Genomic DNA, 21377 nt, shown 5'->3' with positions numbered 1-21377 from the left:
AGTTACAAGTAAATAATCACCCAACATCGCAGCCAGCTGATAAAAGTTCAGATCTTTTATTGTGTCCCTCAATATAGCCCGGTTAGCGCAGAGGCCTATCTCTCTACTTGGTTCTAAGAGCTCTTGCAGCTTTGTCCTTGTCTTCTGCCTCTGCTTTCTTCAGCCTCCAGCCAACACCAAGGTAGAAGATGCAATGAATCTCTCTTGCCTCAAAGAGAGGGCTTGTGGGCTTCCTCCCAGAGTATTCCTCTCCGACTCCAGTAATGTTCTGGAGAAAAAAATTCAATAGTGAGATATGATCAATCAGCCAAAAGGCAATTGGATGGAAGAAGGAGATTGTACAATCAATCAGTCAAAGGGCAATCAGAGGGGAAAAGGGGATTGCAATTAGGAAAAAGAGTTGTATGCAGTAGAGACTACTGAGATATCCCCTGGAGAGGTGAAATCTGTTCCTGTCCAGCCTATGGATCCCTTGCCTCCAGGCACAGTAGGCTTGACTATTTCACCTCCGGAGAGTGCTTACAAAACAGTGGCCATCCACACACTGATGTGGGAAACTGGGGAATTCCAAGGACTTAGAGAAGGTTGTAAGTGTCCTTGGTCAAGTTCTGGCCCAAAATATCTCCTTCTAAAATCAAATCAATCATATTGAACCATGCTAAATTATATAATTATTGTCTTTATCAACTCTAATGGCTTAACACTTTGTATAGATTCCAATATCCTGGTTCTGCTCACTTCATTTTAAAACAATTCATATATCTTGTGCTTTTCTGTATTCATCATTTCTGTTTTCATTGACTCTCCCCCATGCCTGGAATGTTCTTCTTCTCCATTTCCACCTCCTGACATCCCTGGATTCTTTCAAGTCTTAACTAAAATCCCATCTTCTATAAGAAGCTTTTTCAAATCTTTCTGAAATCTGGTGTCTTACCTCTATTAATGATTTCCAATTTATTCTTTATATAGTTTGTTTATATATAATCATTTGCATTTATATAGTGAGATCTTTAAAAGCAGAGAATGTCTTTTTGCATATTATTTTGTATCGGTAGTGCTTAGGACAGGGCCTGATACATAGTAGGTGCTTAACAAATGCTATTGATGGCACAGACAGATGCCATGACATTATCATACATCATGTTTTATTTAGTCATTCCTCATTTGGTGATTGCTCCCAATCATAAAGTTTCATTTCTGTATATTTTAGACTTTTAAAAAATAAATATATAAAGTCTAATTTTTTTCCCATATATCTGTAAGTTATCTTATACAAAGAGTCTATTTTGGACACCACTAATTTAATCTCATAAGATTTCTCTCCCCTAATGCAGATCACAAGCAATACATGATTGTCCACTTTATTTGATTCTCTTCCACATCTTTCTACTATTTCACTATAGTGGACACACCATGCTGTGGCTTTTCTAAAATTCTCTTGTGAATACCATTGAAACAATTGGGCTCCTGAGAAGTCATCGATAGTCCTTAGCTAAAAGATAGCTTGTGGGAGAAAGGTATAAGAGATTATGTGTCTGTAATTTGTGTTGATTTCTGAGAGAATATATCCCATACAGAGGATTACAGGAAAAGTTAAAGTGGTTCAGCAAAGCCTTCACAGAACTGAAGATATATTAAGTGATCTCATATTATAAAAAACAAATCTGTATTTTGGAAGAGATTTTGATATGTGCTAAATGCTGAAACTTCAAGTTGGGAGGAAAAAGTAGACAACTGAAAAGACTGAATTTCACTACTAGAAAAGTGATTGGGTCATAAGGGGATTTTTACATGGAATTTTAATTCCATGAATTACTTGGAAATAGAAAATCTCTTTTAAAACTCATATTATACAATGATCTAAGACATTTCCAAAACACTCATGACAGAAAATGCTATCCATATCCAGAGACAGAATTGATTAGAGTCTGAATACAGATTGAAGCATACTATTTTCATTACTTTACCTTTCTGATGATTTTCCCCTTTTGCTGTGATTCTTCTTCCACAACATGACAATATAGAAATATGTTTAATATGACTATACATGAATAATGTGTATCAGATTGCTTGCTGTCTTGGGTAGAGGAGAGAGGAGGAAGACGAAAAGAAAATTTTAGAACTCAAAATCTTAATTTTAAAATGTTGAAAAATATCTTTACATATATTTGGAAACAATAAAATAGCATTAAATGGGAAAAATCATAATAATTCAGAAGCTTGCAATGTCAATTTGATAAATTATTTTTCACATTACTAAAACTTTTTAAAAATTTCTGATATAAGAAACCTGGCCTATGCCATTTTAGCAGAATCTATTGCAGGCTTGCACTATCATTTTTGCTATCATAAATATAAATGGAATAATTCTTTTTGGAATGAATAAAACTGAGTTTACAAAAATCCACATTTTAATAATTTCCTGGTGTCCTCTTCTTAACTATGTATTAGAATCTAATATTGAAGATTTTATAAATTCTCTGAAGCACCAGAATATAGCTCTGGAAGTAGATGACTTTGAAAAAAGAGATGGAACATCTGACCTTTCCTACAGTGGAGCTATAATAGTATCAGGGGCAAAGGAGGTAGGTTGGTCTCTATTTCCAGTTTTTTAATCAAAGTGTTGTTTATATTATTCTGTATAATAAATCAGGAAGAAGGCCATTCTCATTAGTTCATATATGCTTATAGTTAGAAAGATTGACTAGTTTGGTTTGCAATCAAATATAAAATTCTTCACAATCTTCACTCTGTGGACAAATTACCCCATTCAGCAAATTGGTTTTTTTTCTAAATTACTTTTTTAATTTTATGGTAGAAGCTATCCATTAATTTCATTACCTAAATTCCCAATTCAACAAAAGATAACATTTTTATAGTTTTGATATTAATGTTAAATACAAACCTGAAAACCCATCAACAAGCATCTACTAGTAAAGCAAACAGCTGGTGGATTTAAGGTCAGGGAGATTTGACTGACTTACCTGAAGCACTAGCTATATGACCCTCAATAAGTAATTTAATCATTGCCTGCCTTAGTTTCCTAATTTGTAAAATAAGAATAGTAATAGCACCTATATCCCAGGGTTGTTGGGAGGACCAAATGAGACAATAAAGTGTTATAGTTGCTGTTCAGTCATATCTAGGCTGTTTGATTCTTCATCATCCCATTTGGATTTTTCTTGGCAGAGATAGTGAAGTGTTTTGCCACTTTCTTTTCCAGCTCATTTTACAGATGAGAAAACAAGACAAACATGGTTAAGTTACTTCCCCAGGATTATAAAACTATAAGTGTCTAAAACTATATTTAAACTCAGGTCTTCTTGACTCTAGACCTGATCCTAGAACTCTTATCTACTATGCCTCCTGGCAACTCTCTAAAGGTTATTATAGGGGCTATTACTATTAAACACTAACTATATGCCAGATATTGTGCTAAATGTCAGTGATTTCTTATCTCTTTTATTTCGGATCACTGCTTCCCTTTTTTTCCATCTCCTCTCCTTTGCACCATGTTCTCTTGTTCCTTTCCTTTTCTATTCTATTATTGGATAAGATAGATTTCTTTATCAGGTTGAATGTGTGTGTGTGTGTGTGTGTGTGTGTGTGTGTGTGTGTGTAAGATAGATATCTCTCTTTCTCTGTATATAAATATCTATATAATCTATCTATTTCTCTATCTATATTTAATCAACTCTGATGAGACTGAGGCTCAAGAATTACCAGTTACTCCTTCCCTTAACACACACATAATCTTTATGAGTAAAATCTATTTTAAAAATATGATCTTTCAAGACTGAAACACATAACATTAAGATAAATGAAGTTCTACAGTAGAGTGGGCATTACTGCTCACTCAGTGAAGCTTAGGAACCTCATAGTCATTTGACATTTGTAAACTAATTTTCTAAAATGGGGTGACATGCTGCAATCCAAAGATCAACTCAGCCCACCTTCTATTTTTGTACTAGATTATAAGATAAGGATATTTTCATATTTTAAAATATACTAACATTTTTAAAATGAAAAAAAAAATTAACTCACTATCCAGATTTGGGCTGCAGAATCGTTTCCTTCTAGCCTAAAACATGCTGTCAATTTTTTAAAATATGCATATATTCTATTTGAATGCTTATATTGACTTTCTTATAATTTTGAACTAACACTTGTTTTGTTTTTTAAGGATTATAGATTTTCTCTTGTATGTAACACCAAGAGACTCAAATGCTTTCCTGTCCTCATGAATATTGTTAGTAATGGATTACTTAGAATGTTGAACTCCTCAAAACAAATTCATATTAAGAAAACTCTATTTTCTTTTGTAAGTATGTTGTGTCTCAATTATTATTCATGTTTAATGAATGAGTACTTTTAGTGAATAAATTTCTCTAAAAACTGAAGCTTGACACTCTTTATGTGTATATGAGAATATGTTTGACCTATATCAAATGTCTTAATGTTTTGTGGAGGGGAAAGGGAAAGAGAAAGGGAGAAAAACTTGTAATCCAAGGTTTTGCAAAGGTGAATGTTGAAAACTTGGCTCTTTCCAACAATGTTGAGATTCAAGGCAATTCCAATAGCTTGTGATGGAAAGAGTCATTCACATCCAGAAAGAGAACTATGGAGACTGGATGTGGATCAAAACAGAGTATTTTCAACTTTTTGTTGTTGTTTGCTTGTTCTCCTATTTCTTGTGTTTTTTTTTTCTCTTTTGATCTGATTTTTCTTGCATAGCATGACAAATAAGGAAATATGTTTAGAAGAATTGCACATGTTAACTTATATCAGATTGTTTGCTGCCTTTGGGGGGAGGGAAGGAGAGAGGGGGAAAATTTTTGGAACACAAGATTTTGAAAAGGTGAATTTTGAAAATTATCCTTATAAGTATTTGGAAAAATTAAATAGTATTAAGAAAATAAAAAGGCAAAAGAGATGATAATAACAATCTGAGGGATGATTTAGAAAAGTTTAAGAGAAGCTGAATATTGATTCTATATTGAAATAAAGTCAATTGAGATTTTTTCTTTTTTATATTTATTTTATTTTATTTTTATTTTTTTATTTACAAGATGCTTTTTATTTACAAGACACATGCATGGGTAATTTTTCAGCATTGACTCTTGCAAAACCTTCTATTCCAACTTTTCCCCTCTTTCCCCCCACTCCATCCCCTAGATGACAGGTAGTCCAATACATGTTAAATATGTTAAAGTATATATTAAATACAATATATGTAGACATATTTATACAATTATCTTGCTGCACAAGAAAAATCAGATCTAGAAAGAAAGAAAAAACCTGAGAAGGAAAACAAAAATTGAAGCAAACAATAACAGAAAGAGTGGAAATGCTATATTGTATTCCACACTCATTTCCCATAGTTCTTTATCTGAGTGTAGCTGATTCTCTTCTTTACTGAACACTTGGAACTGATTTGGATTATCCCATTGTTGAAGAGGGCCACATCCATCAGGATTGATCATCATATAGTCTTGTTGTTGCCATGTATAATGATCTCCTGGTTCTACTCATTTCATTTACTATCAGTTCATGTAAGTCTCTCCAACCTTCTCTCTATTGACCCTGCTGGTCATTTCTTACAGAACAATAATATTCCATAACATTCATATACCACAATTTATTCAGCCATTTCCCAACTAATGGACATCCATTCAATTTTTAGTTTCTAGCCACTATAAAAAGGGCTGCCACAAAGATTTTTGCACATATGGGTCTCTTTCCCTTCTTTAAGATCTCTTTGGGATATTAGCCCAGTAGTAACATTTCTGGATCAAAGAGTATGCACAGTTTGATAACTTTTTCAGCATAGTTCCAAATTGCTTTCCAGATTGGTTGGATGCATTCACAACTACACCAACAATGTATCAGTGTCCCAGTTTTCCCACATCTCCTCCAACATTCTGCATTATCTTTCCCTGTCATTCTAGCCAATCTGACCGGTGTGTAGTGGTATCTCAGAGTTGTCTTAATTTGCATTTCTCTGATCAATAATAATTTGGAGCACCTTTTCTTATAACTAGAAACAGTTTCACTTTCTTCATCCAAAAATTGTCTGTTCACATTCTTTGACCATTTATCAGCTGGAGAATGGCTTGATTTCTTATGAGATTTTTTAAAATAGGAGAACTCTGAGTCATTGGAATTGTGTTCAAATCTCAGCTCTGCCATTTGTTGCTGAGTCACAGTGGACAAATCATTTAACCTTGATAATTCTTAGTTTCTTTAATTAATTAAAATGGGGGGATGAGACTTGTCTAGTTATTTTTGTTCGTGTCTGACTCTTCATGACTCTATATGGGGTTTTCTTGGCAAAAATACTAGAGTAATTTGCTATTTTCTTCTCCAACTCATTTTCTAGATAAGGAAATTGAGGCAAATGAGGTTTTGTGATTTGCTCAGAATCCCACAACTAATGTCGGAGGCCAAATTTGATATAGTCTGTTCTAGATCTCATTCTGCTTATGATCTTCTGATATCATTCCTGCACTGTAATGCTCCCACTATTCTAGAATATTTCAGTACTCTAAGCATTGATTATTGAGAATGGTTATTGGGTTTGAAGTCAGGAAGACTCATCTTTGTGAGTTCAACTCTGGCCTCAGACACTTACTACTTTGTGACTCTGGGAAAGTTACTTAACCCTGTTTGCCTCAATTTCCTCATCTGTAAAATAATCTGAAGAAGAAAATGCAAACCACTCCAGTATCTTTGCAACAACAAAAAAACCCCAGAGGAGGTCATGAAGAGTTGAGCAAAATTGAAATACCATGTATTGTGTGTAGTGGTTACTCTTTCTACTAATCTAGATTTTAATCCCTCTATAACTAGTAGCAAGTCTTGAAAAGGAGCTATATGGAGATAACTTGCTAGTGAATCTCTCTGAAACTAGGCTCAACTGACATGTCATCCCACTTGCAAAGATTTTTCCAGCTCAGTTATACGTGCCAGAGTTTTGTTCTTTATAACTTTAGGATGACAGATCACATTGACAGTTTTAGCTTGAATACATCATTAACTGCAGAAAATGTACTTTATTTTTGTGCATTTTTTGTTTTACTTTTTTATGTTGTTTTGGCTTATAGCATTTACTTTTCTGTCTTTCAGAATGTTGAGCCCAGTTCGATGATGAGAACAGATGCAGATTTGTTCTTGATAATGGCAACAACCAGTCTTTCTCCTTATTTTGCAATGAGTAGCATCATTGATTACAAAGTAAGAAAAAGTCATTGAAATAAACTTACTTTAATAAAGTAACTTTAGTAGCTACTTTAATAACTGTTACACACACACACACACACACACACACACACACACACACACACCAGTTTTCCCCTTGAACATCCCCTGGATGTTAACATGAATATCATTTAATTCAGTTCCTATGTATATTTTTCCCTTATGGGTACTTAATATTGCTTGAAACAAATGAGAGAGTCCGTTATGCATCATATTGTTTTGATGTAGAAGAAATGTAAAGTAATTAATTGTGATTGATACAATTTGGAGCAGGATGACAGTCAGAGAGGTATCAAAGTAATAAATATCATACATACAAAATTCCTAAGTAGACAAATTCACTAAAGAGAAGGCCAAGAAAGAAAAAATTATAGTAGGATAAAGGAGAAAATATCCTTCCTTCAGCACAATGCAAAAAAAATAGTATATTGCTTCAAATAAATGCAGTATTATTGACAGGACAATGTCAGAAACTGAGAGCAATGAAGAGACATAATGAAAAAATTGACATAAATTAGTAAAAAATCCACTTTAGCTATCTATTATCATTAAAAAAATCATCACTGCTATAAAAAAAAAAGAAGCAACCTAAGAAGATAGGAACTAGAGACATTATTATTTACACTTTACACTTTATGAATTTGAAATCTCAACCCATTAAATGTCTTGTTTCAGGTCACATATTTGGACTCTAGGTTCACTGTTCTTTCTACTACACTATTTTCATGGCCCAAAAATTTGATTGTATAATTAAAATAGAGGAAGTTAAGTGGTACTAGGATAGAATACTGGCTTTGGAATCAGGAGTCCCTGAGTTCAAATTCATCCTCAAACACTTGACACTAGTTGTGTGACCCTGGACAAGTAATTTAACCCCAACTTCCTTCTCCCACTCAAATGAAAGGTAATGAAAGGAAATTAATGGAAACTTAATTGGTGTCATGAATGCAAAAATGGATGAATCCCTCATCTTCAAAGCTTAAGGAACAGAGACATAGTTGAGTTTGTAGATATCTGTACAAGAAGTATACTCACAAAAATATGAAAAATATGAAAAACCTTGTAGGGAATATTGTTATCTATATTTTTGTTGTTGTTATTGTTTATCTGTAGTAAATTTGGTTAAATTTTTCAGTTTAGGTGTCAATTGTGATAAGAACAATAATATATTCAAATTGTCTGGGCATGTAGCAATAATTTGGGGGGCAGATTTTTTTAAAACCTTTAAACATATTGGTGATTTTCATCAATTCAGGAAGTATGTACCATATATTAAGTCATAACTGACTGTGACGCTATTTGGAATTTCTTGACAAAGATACTAGAATTGTTTGCATTTCTTTCAGCAATTGATTTTACAAATGAGGAAACTGAGGCAAATTGGGTTGGGTGATTTGCCCCGGGGTTGAGTGACTAACAACTAGTAAGTATCTGAGTCTGGATCTGAAGATGAGTCTTCCTGTCTTCAGTTTGATTCACTGTACCATGTATCTGTTCAAGAGTTTTTTTTCCAATGATATATTACAACTTACTCATGTCAATCTATTTGATGAGACTCTTGTTTAAGTCTTCCCCAAAGCTTATTACAGGGAGTCTAACCAACTTTCTGATGGTGTTCCTTACTTTCTCCTGACATTATTTGGGTATTTGTGGACTACTTTGGCTTTCCACATATCATCCTTCATTCTTTCGATGGGATCAGCCCAAGTCTTCTACCCTTTGTTTTCTTGAAGATGATTTTACTATCATTCTTCAGATGTCTTCCTTATTTGTATGTTGCAGCCAATTCAGACCTAACATAGGTCTTCACCCCCTTGCCTTTTGTGTCAAAATTATTTTTAGTTTCTCAGAAGTAGTTATCTTTGTTGCCTTGCTGCTACATGAGCAACTCTAAGAGAATATTAATATTGAAAAAATGAAATTTTGTTCTCATGGGAAGCTTAGTGTCAATAAAAAAGATCAACACTACAATTGACCTATATGCTTACCATCTCATATACACAGAACATGAGAGTTTTTTGGTTTAAGACATGGTGTCTTCCCCTCCATGATTTCTTTATTTACTTAAATTTATTTTTGACTAGGTCAAAGAAGAGATTCTTTGCCTCAATTAATACTTAACCATAATCCCTGAATGGGTACAGCCTCAGTCGAACTGAGAAGACCTTATCTTAAAAAGGCCAAGGGCTCCCATTGCATTCAGGGCCATCTCTAGTTATCCTGATCTGTATCTGGCCACTGAAGAAAGTGAGGCAGGTGACCTTGTACAGTCCTCACTCAATTAAATCCATTTCACTCACATGTCATGGCATCAACTCCCGGATGTCATGATCCTCTTAAAGAACAAAAGACACACAACAGCAACAAGATAAGAGCTATCTACCCATGCTCTCTTTAGCTTTATTGACATCAATCTTTCATTTTTAATTTTAGAATTTAAGATTGTATAAGTCACACAAGGAGGGAATGACTTCTACTATATTTGAAGTCAGAACAATCTGGTTTTGAATACTAGTTCTGCTATTCTCTAATTCATGAGGTACAGTCAAATCACTTAATTTTTCTGGGTGTAAGTTTTCTTTTTTATTTTTTTATTTTTTTTTCCAGTTTTAGGAAGGTATCTTTTTTTTTATAGCCTTTTATTTAGAGGTTATATGTATGGGTAACTTTACAGTATTGACAATTGCCAAACCTCTTGTTCCAATTTTTCACCTCTTACCCCGCCACCTCCTCCCCCAGATGGCAGGATGACCAGTAGATGTTAAGTACATTAAAATATAAATTAGATACACAATAAGTATACATGACCAAAACGTTATTTTGCTGTACAAAAAGGATCAGACTCTGAAATATTGTACAATTAGCTTGTGAAGGAAATCAAAAATGCAGGTGTGCATAAATATAGGGATTGGGAATTCAATGTAATGGTTTTTAGTCATCTCCCAGAGTTCTTTTTCTGGGCATAGCTAGTTCAGTTCATTACTGCTCCATTAGAAATGATTTGGTTGATCTCGTTGCTGAGGATGGCCTGGTCCATCAGAACTGGTCATCATATAGTACTGTTGTTGAAGTATATAATGATCTCCTGGTCCTGCTCATTTCACTCAGCATCAGTTCGTGTAAGTCTCTCCAGGCCTTTCTGAAATCATCCTGTTGGTCATTTCTTACAGAACAGTAATATTCCATAATATTCATATACCACAATTTATTCAGCCATTCTCCAACTGATGGACATCCATTCAGTTTCCAGTTTCTAGCCACTACAAAAAGGGCTGCCACAAACATTCGTGCACATACAGGTCCCTTTCCCTTCTTTATAATCTCTTTGGGATATAATCCCAGTAGTAACACTGCTGGATCAAAGGGTATGCACAGTTTGATAACTTTTTGAGCATAGTTCCAAACTACTCTCCAGAATGGTTGGATTCGTTTACAACTCCACCAACAATGCATCTATGTCCCAGTTTTCCCGCATCCCCTCCAATAATCATTATTATTTTTTCCTGTCATCTTAGCCAATCTGACAGGTGTGTAGTGGTATCTTAGAGTTGTCTTAATTTACATTTCTCTGATTAATAATGACTTGGAGCATCTTTTCATATGACTAGAAATAGTTTCAATTTCTTCATCTAAGAATTGTCTGTTCATATCCTTTGACCATTTTTCAATTGGAGAATGGCTTGATTTTTTATAAATTAGAGTTAATTATATATTTTGGAAATGAGGACTTTATCAGAACCTTTGACTGTAAAAATATTTTCCCAGTTTATTGCTTCCCTTCTAATCTTATCTGCATTAGTTTTGTTTGTACAAAAACTTTTCAGTTTGGTATAATCGAAATTTTCTATTTTGTGATCAGTAATGATCTCTAGTTCTTCTTTGGTCATAAAGACCTTCCCCTTCTACAGGTCTGAGAGGTAAACTATCCTGTGTTCCTCTAATTTATTAATAATTTCATTCTTTATGCCTAGGTCATGAACCCATTTTGACCTTATCTTGGTGTACGGTGTTAAGTGTGGATCAATGCCTAGTTTCTGCCATATTAGTTTCCAATTTTCCCAGCAATTTTTATCAAACAGTAAGTTCTTATCCCAAAAGCTGGGGTCTTTGGGTTTGTCAAAGACTAGGTTGCTATATTTGTTGACTGTTTTATCCCTCGAACCTAACCTATTCCACTGATCAACTAAACTATTCCTTAGCCAATACCAAATAGTTTTGGTAACTGCTGCTCTATAATATAATTTTAGATCTGGTACAGCTAAGCCACCTTCATTTGATTTTTTTTTTCATTAATTCCCTTGAAATTCTTGACCTTTTGTTTTTCCATATGAATTTTGTTGTTATTTTTTCTAGGTCATTAAAATAGTTTTTTGGTAGTCTGATTGGTATAGCGCTAAATAAATAGATTAGTTTAAGTAATATTGTCCTCTTTATTATATTTGCTCGCCCTATCCAAAAGCACTTAATATTTTTCCAATTGGTTAGATCAGACTTAATTTGTGTGAAAAGTGGTCTATAATTTTGCTCATAAAGTTTCTGATTTTCCCTTGGCAGATACATTCCTAAATATTTTATATTATCAGTAGTTACTTTAAATGGAATTTCTCTTTGTAATTCTGACTGTTGGATTTTGTTAGTGATATATAAAAATGCTGATGACTTATGTGGGTTTATGTTATAACCAGCAACTTTGCTAAAATTGTGGATTATTTCTAATAACTTTTTAGTAGAATCTCTGGGGTTCTCTAAGTATACCATCATGTCATCGGCAAAGAGTGATAATTTGGTTTCCTCATTGCCTATTCTTATTCCTTTAATCTCTTTCTCAGCTCTTATTGCTAAAGCTAGCATTTCTAATACAATATTAAATAGTAACGGTGATAGTGGGCAACCTTGTTTCACTCCAGATCTTATTGGGAATGGTTGCAGTTTGTCTCCATTACATATGATGCTTAATGATGGTTTTAAATAGATGCTGCTGATTATTTTAAGGAAAAGTCCATTTTTTCCTATACTCTCAAGTGTTTTTAATAGGAATGGATGTTGGATTTTATCAAATGCTTTTTCTGCATCTATTGAGATGATCATATGGTTTTTGTTAATTTGGTTATTAACATGGCCAATTATATTGATAGTTTTCCTAATATTGAACCAGAACCAGCCCTGCATTCCTGGTATAAATCCTACTTGATCATAGTGTATTATCCTGGAGATGATTTTCTGTAGTCTTTTTGCTAATATCTTATTTAAGATTTTAGCATCAATATTCATTAGGAAGATTGGTCTATAATTTTCTTTCTCTGTTTTCAACCTACCTGGTTTAGGTATCAGTACCATGCCTGTGTCATAGAAGGAATTTGGTAGGACTCCTTCATTCCCTATTTTATCAAATAATTTATATAGCATTGGGGCCAATTGTTCTTTAAATGTTTGGTAAAATTCACATGTAAATCCATCTGTCCCAGGGATTTTTTCTTAGGGAGTTGTTTAATTGCCTGTTCTATTTCTTTTTCTGAAATGGGACTATTCAAGCAATTTACTTCCTCCTCTGTTAGTCTGGGAAGTCTATATTTTTGGAGGTAGTCATCCATTTCACTTAGGTTATCAAATTTATTGGCATAAAGTTGAGCAAAATAGCTCCTTATTATTTCTCTAATTTCCTCTTCATTGGTGGAAAGTTCTCCCTAAGTTTTCTTTTTTAAAAAAAGAAAGTAAGACAAGATGACCTCTAGGATACTTTCCAGCTTTAAATCCTAACATTTACAGTACTGTGCCATTCTTTTTAATTCATTTTTTGTTACTTGCCTCATTGCTTCACAGTTTAAAAAATCTTAATTGGCCAATAAATTGACTATCAATCCCCATCAATCTCTTTAAATAACTTATCTCTTAAACAACTTTCCCTCAAAGAAGTAGCTTATATTTGTAGCATCAGAATTTAATTCTTTAAATTTAATTCCCGTTAAAGACAATTTCATTTGCAATATTTTAGGGCACAGGATTCTCCCTGTCTTTTCTTTGAGTGTTTGGAAATATGTCCTTCTAAAATCTAAGGTGCATATCAGATTAGCCTGGCTTTTCCTTTAACTTTAATTAATTCAGAATTAGAGTGGTCAGTTTCCTCAAGATTCTCATGATTTTAACTTCAACAACCAGTTGCTCCATTTTGCAAATTGTCAAGGGCATAGTTCAGAGATTTAAAACTAAAAGAGACTTAATACACTGTTGAGCCCAATCCCCTCATTTTAAAAATGAAATTGAGGTATATAAAAAATTAAATTACTTTCTCAGGGTCATACATCGAGTCTGGGTAGGATTTTGAACTTTTTTTTTTTTTTTACTAATCCTAGGCAGCTATATAACATAGTAGATAGAGTGCCAGTTCTAGAGTTAAGAAGACTCCACTTTCAGAGTCCAAATCTGGCCTCAGAAACTTACTATTGTGGGAACCTAAGAAAGTCACTTAACTGTTTCCTCATCTGTAAAGTGAGTTGGAGAAGGAAATGGCAAACCATTCTAATATCTTTTTCAGAAAAAACCCAAAATAGAGTCATGAAAAATTAAGATGTAACTGAACAAAAACAATTTACTTATTCCAAGTGTGGTGTTTCATCCACTCTGCCATAACATTTTTCAGAATATTTCAGAAACAAATTTAGAATCAGTTAATATATAATGTTTCTCCATCCCTTTTATTTATTATATTCCTTTTAAATAGAGAATACCTTTACAAGGTAATATTTCAAATATAAATTCCATTCCATTAAATCCTACTAATATATAGTACCTGTCAGGACAAACTTATTTTCCTTGATTTAAACTCAATAGTTTAACTCCTTCATTGCAATATTTGTAAAAATATATGCATTCTTAGCTTTGTTGCTTCATTTAAAAAAAAATTAGGAGCTAGAAAGACCTAAGTTCAAATACTTAACTTCAGTCCATCTCAGAGTGGAGCTCAGATAATGGATAATAATGGCATCCACCTCCCACCTTTTTTGTGAGAAAAAAAAATGAGAAAATATTCATAAAGTGCTTTGAAAAACTTAAAGTTTAAAAGAAATTTAATTTAAAAAAATCTTACATTTCAACTTCACTTAATTCCTCTTTTATTTTCTTAAACTAGATAAAAGCTCAAATGCAACTAAGGATTTCAGGCCTTTACCCTTCAGCATACTGGTGTGGGCAAGCACTGGTAGACATTCCCTTCAATTTCGTGATTATTTGTTTAATATTTGTAATTGTATACTTTATAAACTGGGGCTTCTACACAATGGACATTTTAATCCTAATTGTTGAGGTAAGTTGTTTTTTTTTTTAATCTTAAAAGTTCTTTATTCAAAAAGTGTGGAACTTTTTCTCTATTTTAAGGAAAGTCCCCAGGTGAAATATATCTTCATTCCTCTCCAGGATCCATCTTGACTCTGAATTTTCCTCTGCAATATCCCACAAAGGGTATCTTCTTTCATCCCCTTGATCACCCTTCCTGCTTTTCAGCTCCCTTTGTTTATGTAATGTCTTTTCCTTTTAGAATATAAGCTCCTTAAAGACAGAAATTATCTCTCTTTCTACTTGTATCCTATTTGTATTCCAGGACTAGGACATAATATGCCTAATGAATGCTTGTTGACTTGACCAGAATTGATGAGAAATAATATTTTATATTATTCTATAATATCCTCATAAATCAAAGACCATCCAAAAATTTTTATGCATCACTGAATTTGTGAATCTTGAAGATTTGGTGATTTCTTGGAAAGTATCTGAACTCAGTGGCAATTTCCTTTGCTTCCAGATCATCTGTATTATTGGTTATGCAGGCTCAAGTGTCTTCTTCACATATGTGATTTCATTCATTTCTAAAAAAGGAAGAAAAAATAGTGGCATCTGGTCTACTTGCTTCTTTATTGTAAGTATTTATGTATAGTGAATATTCATGTGCTAAAATATTGATGTAAAATTAAAGGTAAATATGTTTTATCCTTCAAAGGAGCTTTGATTGAATTAAAATTATGGTGGAAAATGCTATTTACTTATATATCATGTTCACAGTCTGCTTATTTCTGCCTATATCTTTTTCTGTATCTATCCTTGGACATTTCTTCCCCACCCCCTTCAATCATTTGAAAATATACAAATTACTTATATCTAATTGTATAAAATGACTCCATTTTGATATATAATCTACGAATCTGTCTTAATGATTTGAATTGTTAGAATACTTAGAGAAGGGCAGGTAGGTGGTTATGATCCTGGGTCAGGAAAAATCATCTTCCAGAGTTTAAATCCAATCTTAGACACTTAATGAGCTGTAGAACCTGAACAAGTCATGTAACCCTATTTACTTCAGTTTCCTCATCTGAAAATAAGACAGAGAAGGAAATGTCAACTCATGCTAATATCTCTGCCAAGAAAACCTTAAATGGGGTCACCAAGAATTGGACATGACTGAAGAACAACAATAATAATATTCAGAGGTCTCTGAAAAACATTGCATAAACTTCACTTTGGTTCTACAATAGAGAATGAATAGAAACCCAACACATCAAATCATTCCTACCTCTAATTCCAATATTTGGGAAAGTATCCCTTTATTTGTAATTGTAGCAGGAATAGAACAAGTGTAAAAAAAGGGATGCTATTTTACTAGCAGGAAGTCGATCGAATGTTGGACCTGAAGGTAGAATGACCTGGGTTCAAATACTAAACCTCAGTTCACCAGGATTTTTCATCTGTAAAATGGAGATGATAATGGTACCCACTTCTCAGGTTGGCTGTAAGAAGAAAATAAGAAAATATTCATAAAATACTTTGCAAAACTTAAAATACTATATGAATGCTATACATTCCAATTGTACCAAAGGTATCAACAATATTCAATTTTGTGAAATTAAATTATTAAATAATATTAAATGATTTTTAATCTTGATTAGACTTTAAAATCACACTAATATCTATCAATTCTTTCCCTGCCATCTATAAATATATGCTATTTGCCTACCCTCCAAAAAGAATCATTTGAACCCAAACCATCCACTCAAATTTCATTCTAAATCTCTTCTCTGTTTCTCAGTTAAATTGCCTTAAAAAGTATCTATTCCCCTTGCTTCCACTTATCTATATCATATTACTTAAATGTAACTATTCTCCCCTAAGTTTATCAGCAATTTTTTTGAAAAATAAATTTTATTAATATTTTATGTTTTGTGCCACCCAAATCTCCCACTGCATTCCTCTTCCTCTTCAAAAGATTATTTTTTCTAATAAAGAATTTTAAAACTAGCCAGCATATAAAAAAATGTCTGACATTATACAATGTTTACATCCATTATCTCCTACTGTTATGTCACTTCCAAGGGACCAAGTTTGGCCATTTTAATTTCAAAGCATCCAATTTCTCTTATTATGTTGTTTCCATTTATATGATTATAATCATTGTATATATGATTTTTATGATCTGATATATTTCTTTTCCAAGTTTTTTTTTAATTCACAAAACAAAATAAGCATTTCCTTAGTACAATAATTTAAAAAAAAAGATGCTTGCACAGAAAACTACAAATCTACCATGTATAAATTGCTATTACTTCCAAATATACAAGAATGTTATCATGCAGATTTTTCTTTTTCTTTTTTTATTCTTCTCTCTACTTCCCTTCCCTCACCTTAGAGATGACTACCATTAGACAAAAATAGAAATATATAAGTAAAACCATTCTATATATACTTCTATTTATTAGTTTTTTTCTTCTAGATGCAGATACTATTTTTATACATATGTACTTTATTTTTAATTTGATATTTATAATAGTCAAAAGGACTTATTGACTCAACATCATTCTTAAAATAATATTGGGGTTAATGTATACAATGTTCTCTTGGTTCTGTTCACTTAATTCTTCATAATTTCATGCCAGTCTTTCCATTACTTTCTTAGACCACTGAACTCATCATTTCTTATAGCACAGTAGTATTTCAATCACAACCATAAGCCATAACTTATTCATCCATTCCCCAATTGATGTGGATCCCTACAATTTCCAGTTCTTTGCCACCACAAAGAGAGCTGCAATAAACATACCATTCACATTCAAAGTTATAATTACAATTTGTGAATTTTTCTCCATCTTATTTATTCACTACTTTCTCACTTTCTTTTTACCCTATCTCTGTTACCTTATGTTCTCTGCCCCTCTCCTGCAATCTCCATATTACTCACCCTTCTAAGAGTTTCCCAATCCATTCTCCCTACTTCTCAACCCCAATCCACAAACTCCTTTAACAATCCCTCTACAACCCTGTCTCCCCATTTCCTCACTTATCTACATGTTCAGACTTCTACAGCCTTTCAGATGCACACTTGTTTCCTCTTTAACTCAAATGAATGTAAGATTCTAACATTAACTTTCCACCCCCACCTGCTTTTTCTGTTTTAGTTCTATCTTTCATGCCCCATTTATATAATATAATTGCTCCCTGTTGCTTTTTCCTATCCAGTTTTGCTTTTTAGAATCACACTCTCATACACAACTGAACCTCAACCTTTCTTTTAAATTACCTTAGTAATGATAACAGTTTTAAGAATACTAATAACATTTTTGGGTGAGTGTGTGTGTGTGTGTGTGTGTGTGTGTGTGTGTGTGTAATAAATAGTTTGACTTTAATAAGTGCTTTATGTGACTCTAAAGTTTTCCTTATATTTTTTCTGGATCTTTAATATTGAATTTTTCATTGAGTTCTGGTCTTTTTGTCACAAATATCTGATTGTTTTTCAGTTTGCCAAATGTTCCTTTTTTCATTTAGGATTATATTCAACTCTGCTGGATAAGTTATTTTTGGGTACAACCCCAGCTCTTTTGCTCTTTGAAATAAGTGGTCTAAGGCCTACAGTCTTTTAGAGTAGAAGCTGCTAAGTCTTATGAAATCCTGACATTTTCTACAACATTTAATTTTTCTCTTGTTGCTTTCAATATTTTTTCCTTAACCTGTGAGTTTTGAAACTTGGCTACATAACCCAGTAAGTTTTCTTTCTGGGATCTCTTTTAAAGGGGTGAACAGTAGATTTTTTTAATTACTTCTTCCCCATCTTGTTCTAGAACTTCAGGGTAATTTTCCTTAATAATTGTTTGTAATATTGTATCAGGATTCTTTTTTATCATAACTTTCAAATAGTCCAAAAATTTTTTATTGTTTCTTCTCATTCTGTTCTTCAGATCAATTATTTTTCTAATGAGGTATTTCTGATTCCTTTTTAATTTTTCTAGTTTTATTATTTCTTGGTGTCTTATAAAGTCATTTGATTTATTTTGCGCAATTCTAATTTTCAAGAAGTAATTTTCTTCCTTAAGATTTCAGACCTCTTTCCAATTGGTTAACTTTTCATAATTTTCTTAGATTGCTTTTATTTTTCCCTAATTTTTCTTTATTCTCCTTTATTTATTTTTTAATTCCTTTTTCAATAATTCTAAAACTCTTTTTGGTCTTGTTTACTATTTAATGTTACTCTTTGAAATAAGAGTGAGTTTTTTTTTTTTTTAGCCTCCCTCTCTTCCTCTGAATATGAACCCAGATCTTCTTTTACAATAAAATATCTCTCTATGATTGGATTCTTTCTTCTTTGCTTACTCATTTTTATTTGGTTGGGAATCACATCATCAGATCTAGGCCTGGATTCTGGAAACAGTTGGGTTTCTTCAATCTTTCTCACTCAGTCTTCTGCTGTTCTTTATGAGATAAAAGTTCATGAAGTGAAGGTTCCTGAGGCTGTGAAGTGAAAATTTAGGAGGTGAAATTTCTTGAGGCTTGAGCTGCTCCCTGACAGAGCTGCCCCAGAGCCTGTTGATTCTTGATTCAGTAGAATTGGCCTGGAGTGAAGTGCAAACCTCAGCTTCTGGAGGTCCTATCTTTTCTGAGATACTCTCAAATGGTTATAGGAGAACAACTGCTTTTTTGATTTATTTTTACTGCTCTACATACATTTTTGGTGATTTTTTGTCTTTTTTTTTTTTGGAGGAAATCTCAAAAGTCTAGAAATTTCTGACCTACACTGCCATCTTTTCAGAATGCCCCTGATGTTCCTATATGTTACAGTTTGCATCACTTCATATAGGTACTATGGGAGCAATATCTCCTTTCTGAGTTCATATGGTACGTAACTGCTGCCAAATTTTATCTATCCCATGAAAGAATTATATAGACAAGAAAAATTTGAACTTTATTATTATGCTTAAACATAGCTTCAAATCTCAGATTTAAAAAAAAAACTAAAAAAAGACTAGGATTCTAATAAGACTTCTAAAAGATTAAAAATACATTAGAGTGACAGAGAAAGAATTCTTTTACATAATGTCCTTTCCTCTTAGGCCAGTGGTCCTCAAACTTTTGTTCTCAATATCTTTATCCTATTAAAAATGATTAAGGATCTGTCCAAAGAGTTTTTGTTTATGTAGGTTATAGTTATAGATATTGATCACATTAATAATATAAACCAATTATGAATTTGTAGACTCTTTGAAAGTATTTCAGAGATTCTGAGGATGCTCTGGACCAGACTTTGAGAATCACTGTCTTAGGCTATAAAAGTTAAATATATATATATATATATATATATATATATATATATATATATGAAGATACATAATTCCATGCTCTTTCAATATCATAAAAGCTGAAAAATTAAAGCAGTCATAATAGAATATAAGTAAAATTTATATTAATCAGGCTTTTTGGTAAACTAAATCAGATAATAGATTAAATTATATTTAGAGGGTTCACAAGTAGGCTGATGGGAGGTTGGGGTTGGGGATTTACATGTCATCAAAATAACCATGAACAGCAGCATCAAAGGCATCCTTTCTCTTATAATTAAGTTACAATTAGCTAAGGGAGGTAACAACTAACTAAATCATTTTTAGGACATCAAACTCCTCTTTGAATTTTATCAAAGGAATCACTCTTTCTTTCACATTATTATTCTAGAAGTCAGATTTTGATCAGATGAGATTAATATTAACAGAATACAGGCTTCTACTCACCTAATTGTGGAAAGAATGGCCCAGAGCCCTGAATAATGAAATGAATAAAAAGGAATAAAAAGCTCCCACAACTAGTCTTTCTGTGATTTTTTGTATTTTTGTGGCCATAGTAGCATAGTAATATAATAGAATATTACATTCACATAACAAAACATTTAACCATTCAACAACTGATATACATCTATCTTCTTTCCAGCTTTTTGATACAAAAAAAAAAAAAGCACTGCTAGATATATTTTGAAAGGCATCAAAGAATACTGGATAAAGCTATCCTAGAGCAAGAAATATTTGGGTTCAAGTTCTGTTGCTGAAATTTGACTGTGTGACTAAGGGCAAGTAATTTTAAACTCCCAAAGGTGTAAGAATATAGAGAAAATAAAAAAGAAGGTAGAAACTACATGAAAGCCAGGAGATTTAATATACAATGCTGAGTTTGGGATATAAAAAGTAGGCTAGTTTGACTGTAAAATAGCATGTAAATAGAGAGAAAGTGAAATAAATTTGGACAAATGGAAGCTAGAGGTTGGAAGATATTAAATACCAAATTAAGGCAATATTCACTACAAAATGGTGTGTGAGCTAAAAAGATACCATAAGAAAAAGAAACAAAGTATGAAAGTAATCTAAAACTAATTAAAGTGACTAAAACTTTCTGTTCATATCTCTATGAAATTTTCTTACAGGCTTCCATGTTCATATTTATCTTTATTCAATCAAGTAATGCTAAACTATTTAATACACTTTGTTGCACTGCATTTATACCTTTCTTCACCATGTTTGGATGCACAATGCTGATTTTGGAGGTAAGTACCGAACATGTCCCAGTATCACTATACATGTTGCTATTTGAATAAGCTTTGTGTCTCAGTGAAAACCACTGCAAAAAATAATGTCAGATTGGTGCTGTCCAATTCTGACTGGATTTTAAAAACAGGAGAAAGTAGGAGATCCCAGAGTTAGCACAATACCGGGCATGTGGTAAGAGATTAATAAATATTTTTGACTAGTTTAGAGTCCAATTCTTTTACTCTCTTTCAAGAGATTGTTTATAAACTAATAGGAGGAAAATTCTGTTGTTTTTTTCTG

The 21377-nt window shown here is 32.6% G+C and overlaps 1 protein-coding gene across 2 annotated transcripts in view; it reads left to right on the top strand.

Annotated features, from left to right (window-relative positions):
- LOC100932448 (ATP-binding cassette sub-family A member 10-like) overlaps positions 1 to 21377 on the top strand; it is a 99444-nt gene that overhangs the window by 58719 nt on the left and 19348 nt on the right. For both annotated transcript variants that reach the window (XM_031965704.1, XM_031965703.1), the window contains 6 exons: positions 2452 to 2585; positions 4184 to 4321; positions 7126 to 7233; positions 14384 to 14557; positions 15053 to 15166; positions 20975 to 21094. In XM_031965704.1, the coding sequence (XP_031821564.1) occupies positions 2452 to 2585; positions 4184 to 4321; positions 7126 to 7233; positions 14384 to 14557; positions 15053 to 15166; positions 20975 to 21094 (788 nt within the window). The remainder of the gene's footprint in view (positions 1 to 2451; positions 2586 to 4183; positions 4322 to 7125; positions 7234 to 14383; positions 14558 to 15052; positions 15167 to 20974; positions 21095 to 21377) is intronic.

Source organism: Sarcophilus harrisii, chromosome 4, assembly GCF_902635505.1.
Source record: "Sarcophilus harrisii chromosome 4, mSarHar1.11, whole genome shotgun sequence".
Classification (NCBI taxonomy): domain Eukaryota; kingdom Metazoa; phylum Chordata; class Mammalia; order Dasyuromorphia; family Dasyuridae; genus Sarcophilus; species Sarcophilus harrisii.
The sequence above is the reverse complement of the archived record's forward strand: the minus strand, read 5'-3'. Positions and strand labels throughout refer to the sequence as shown.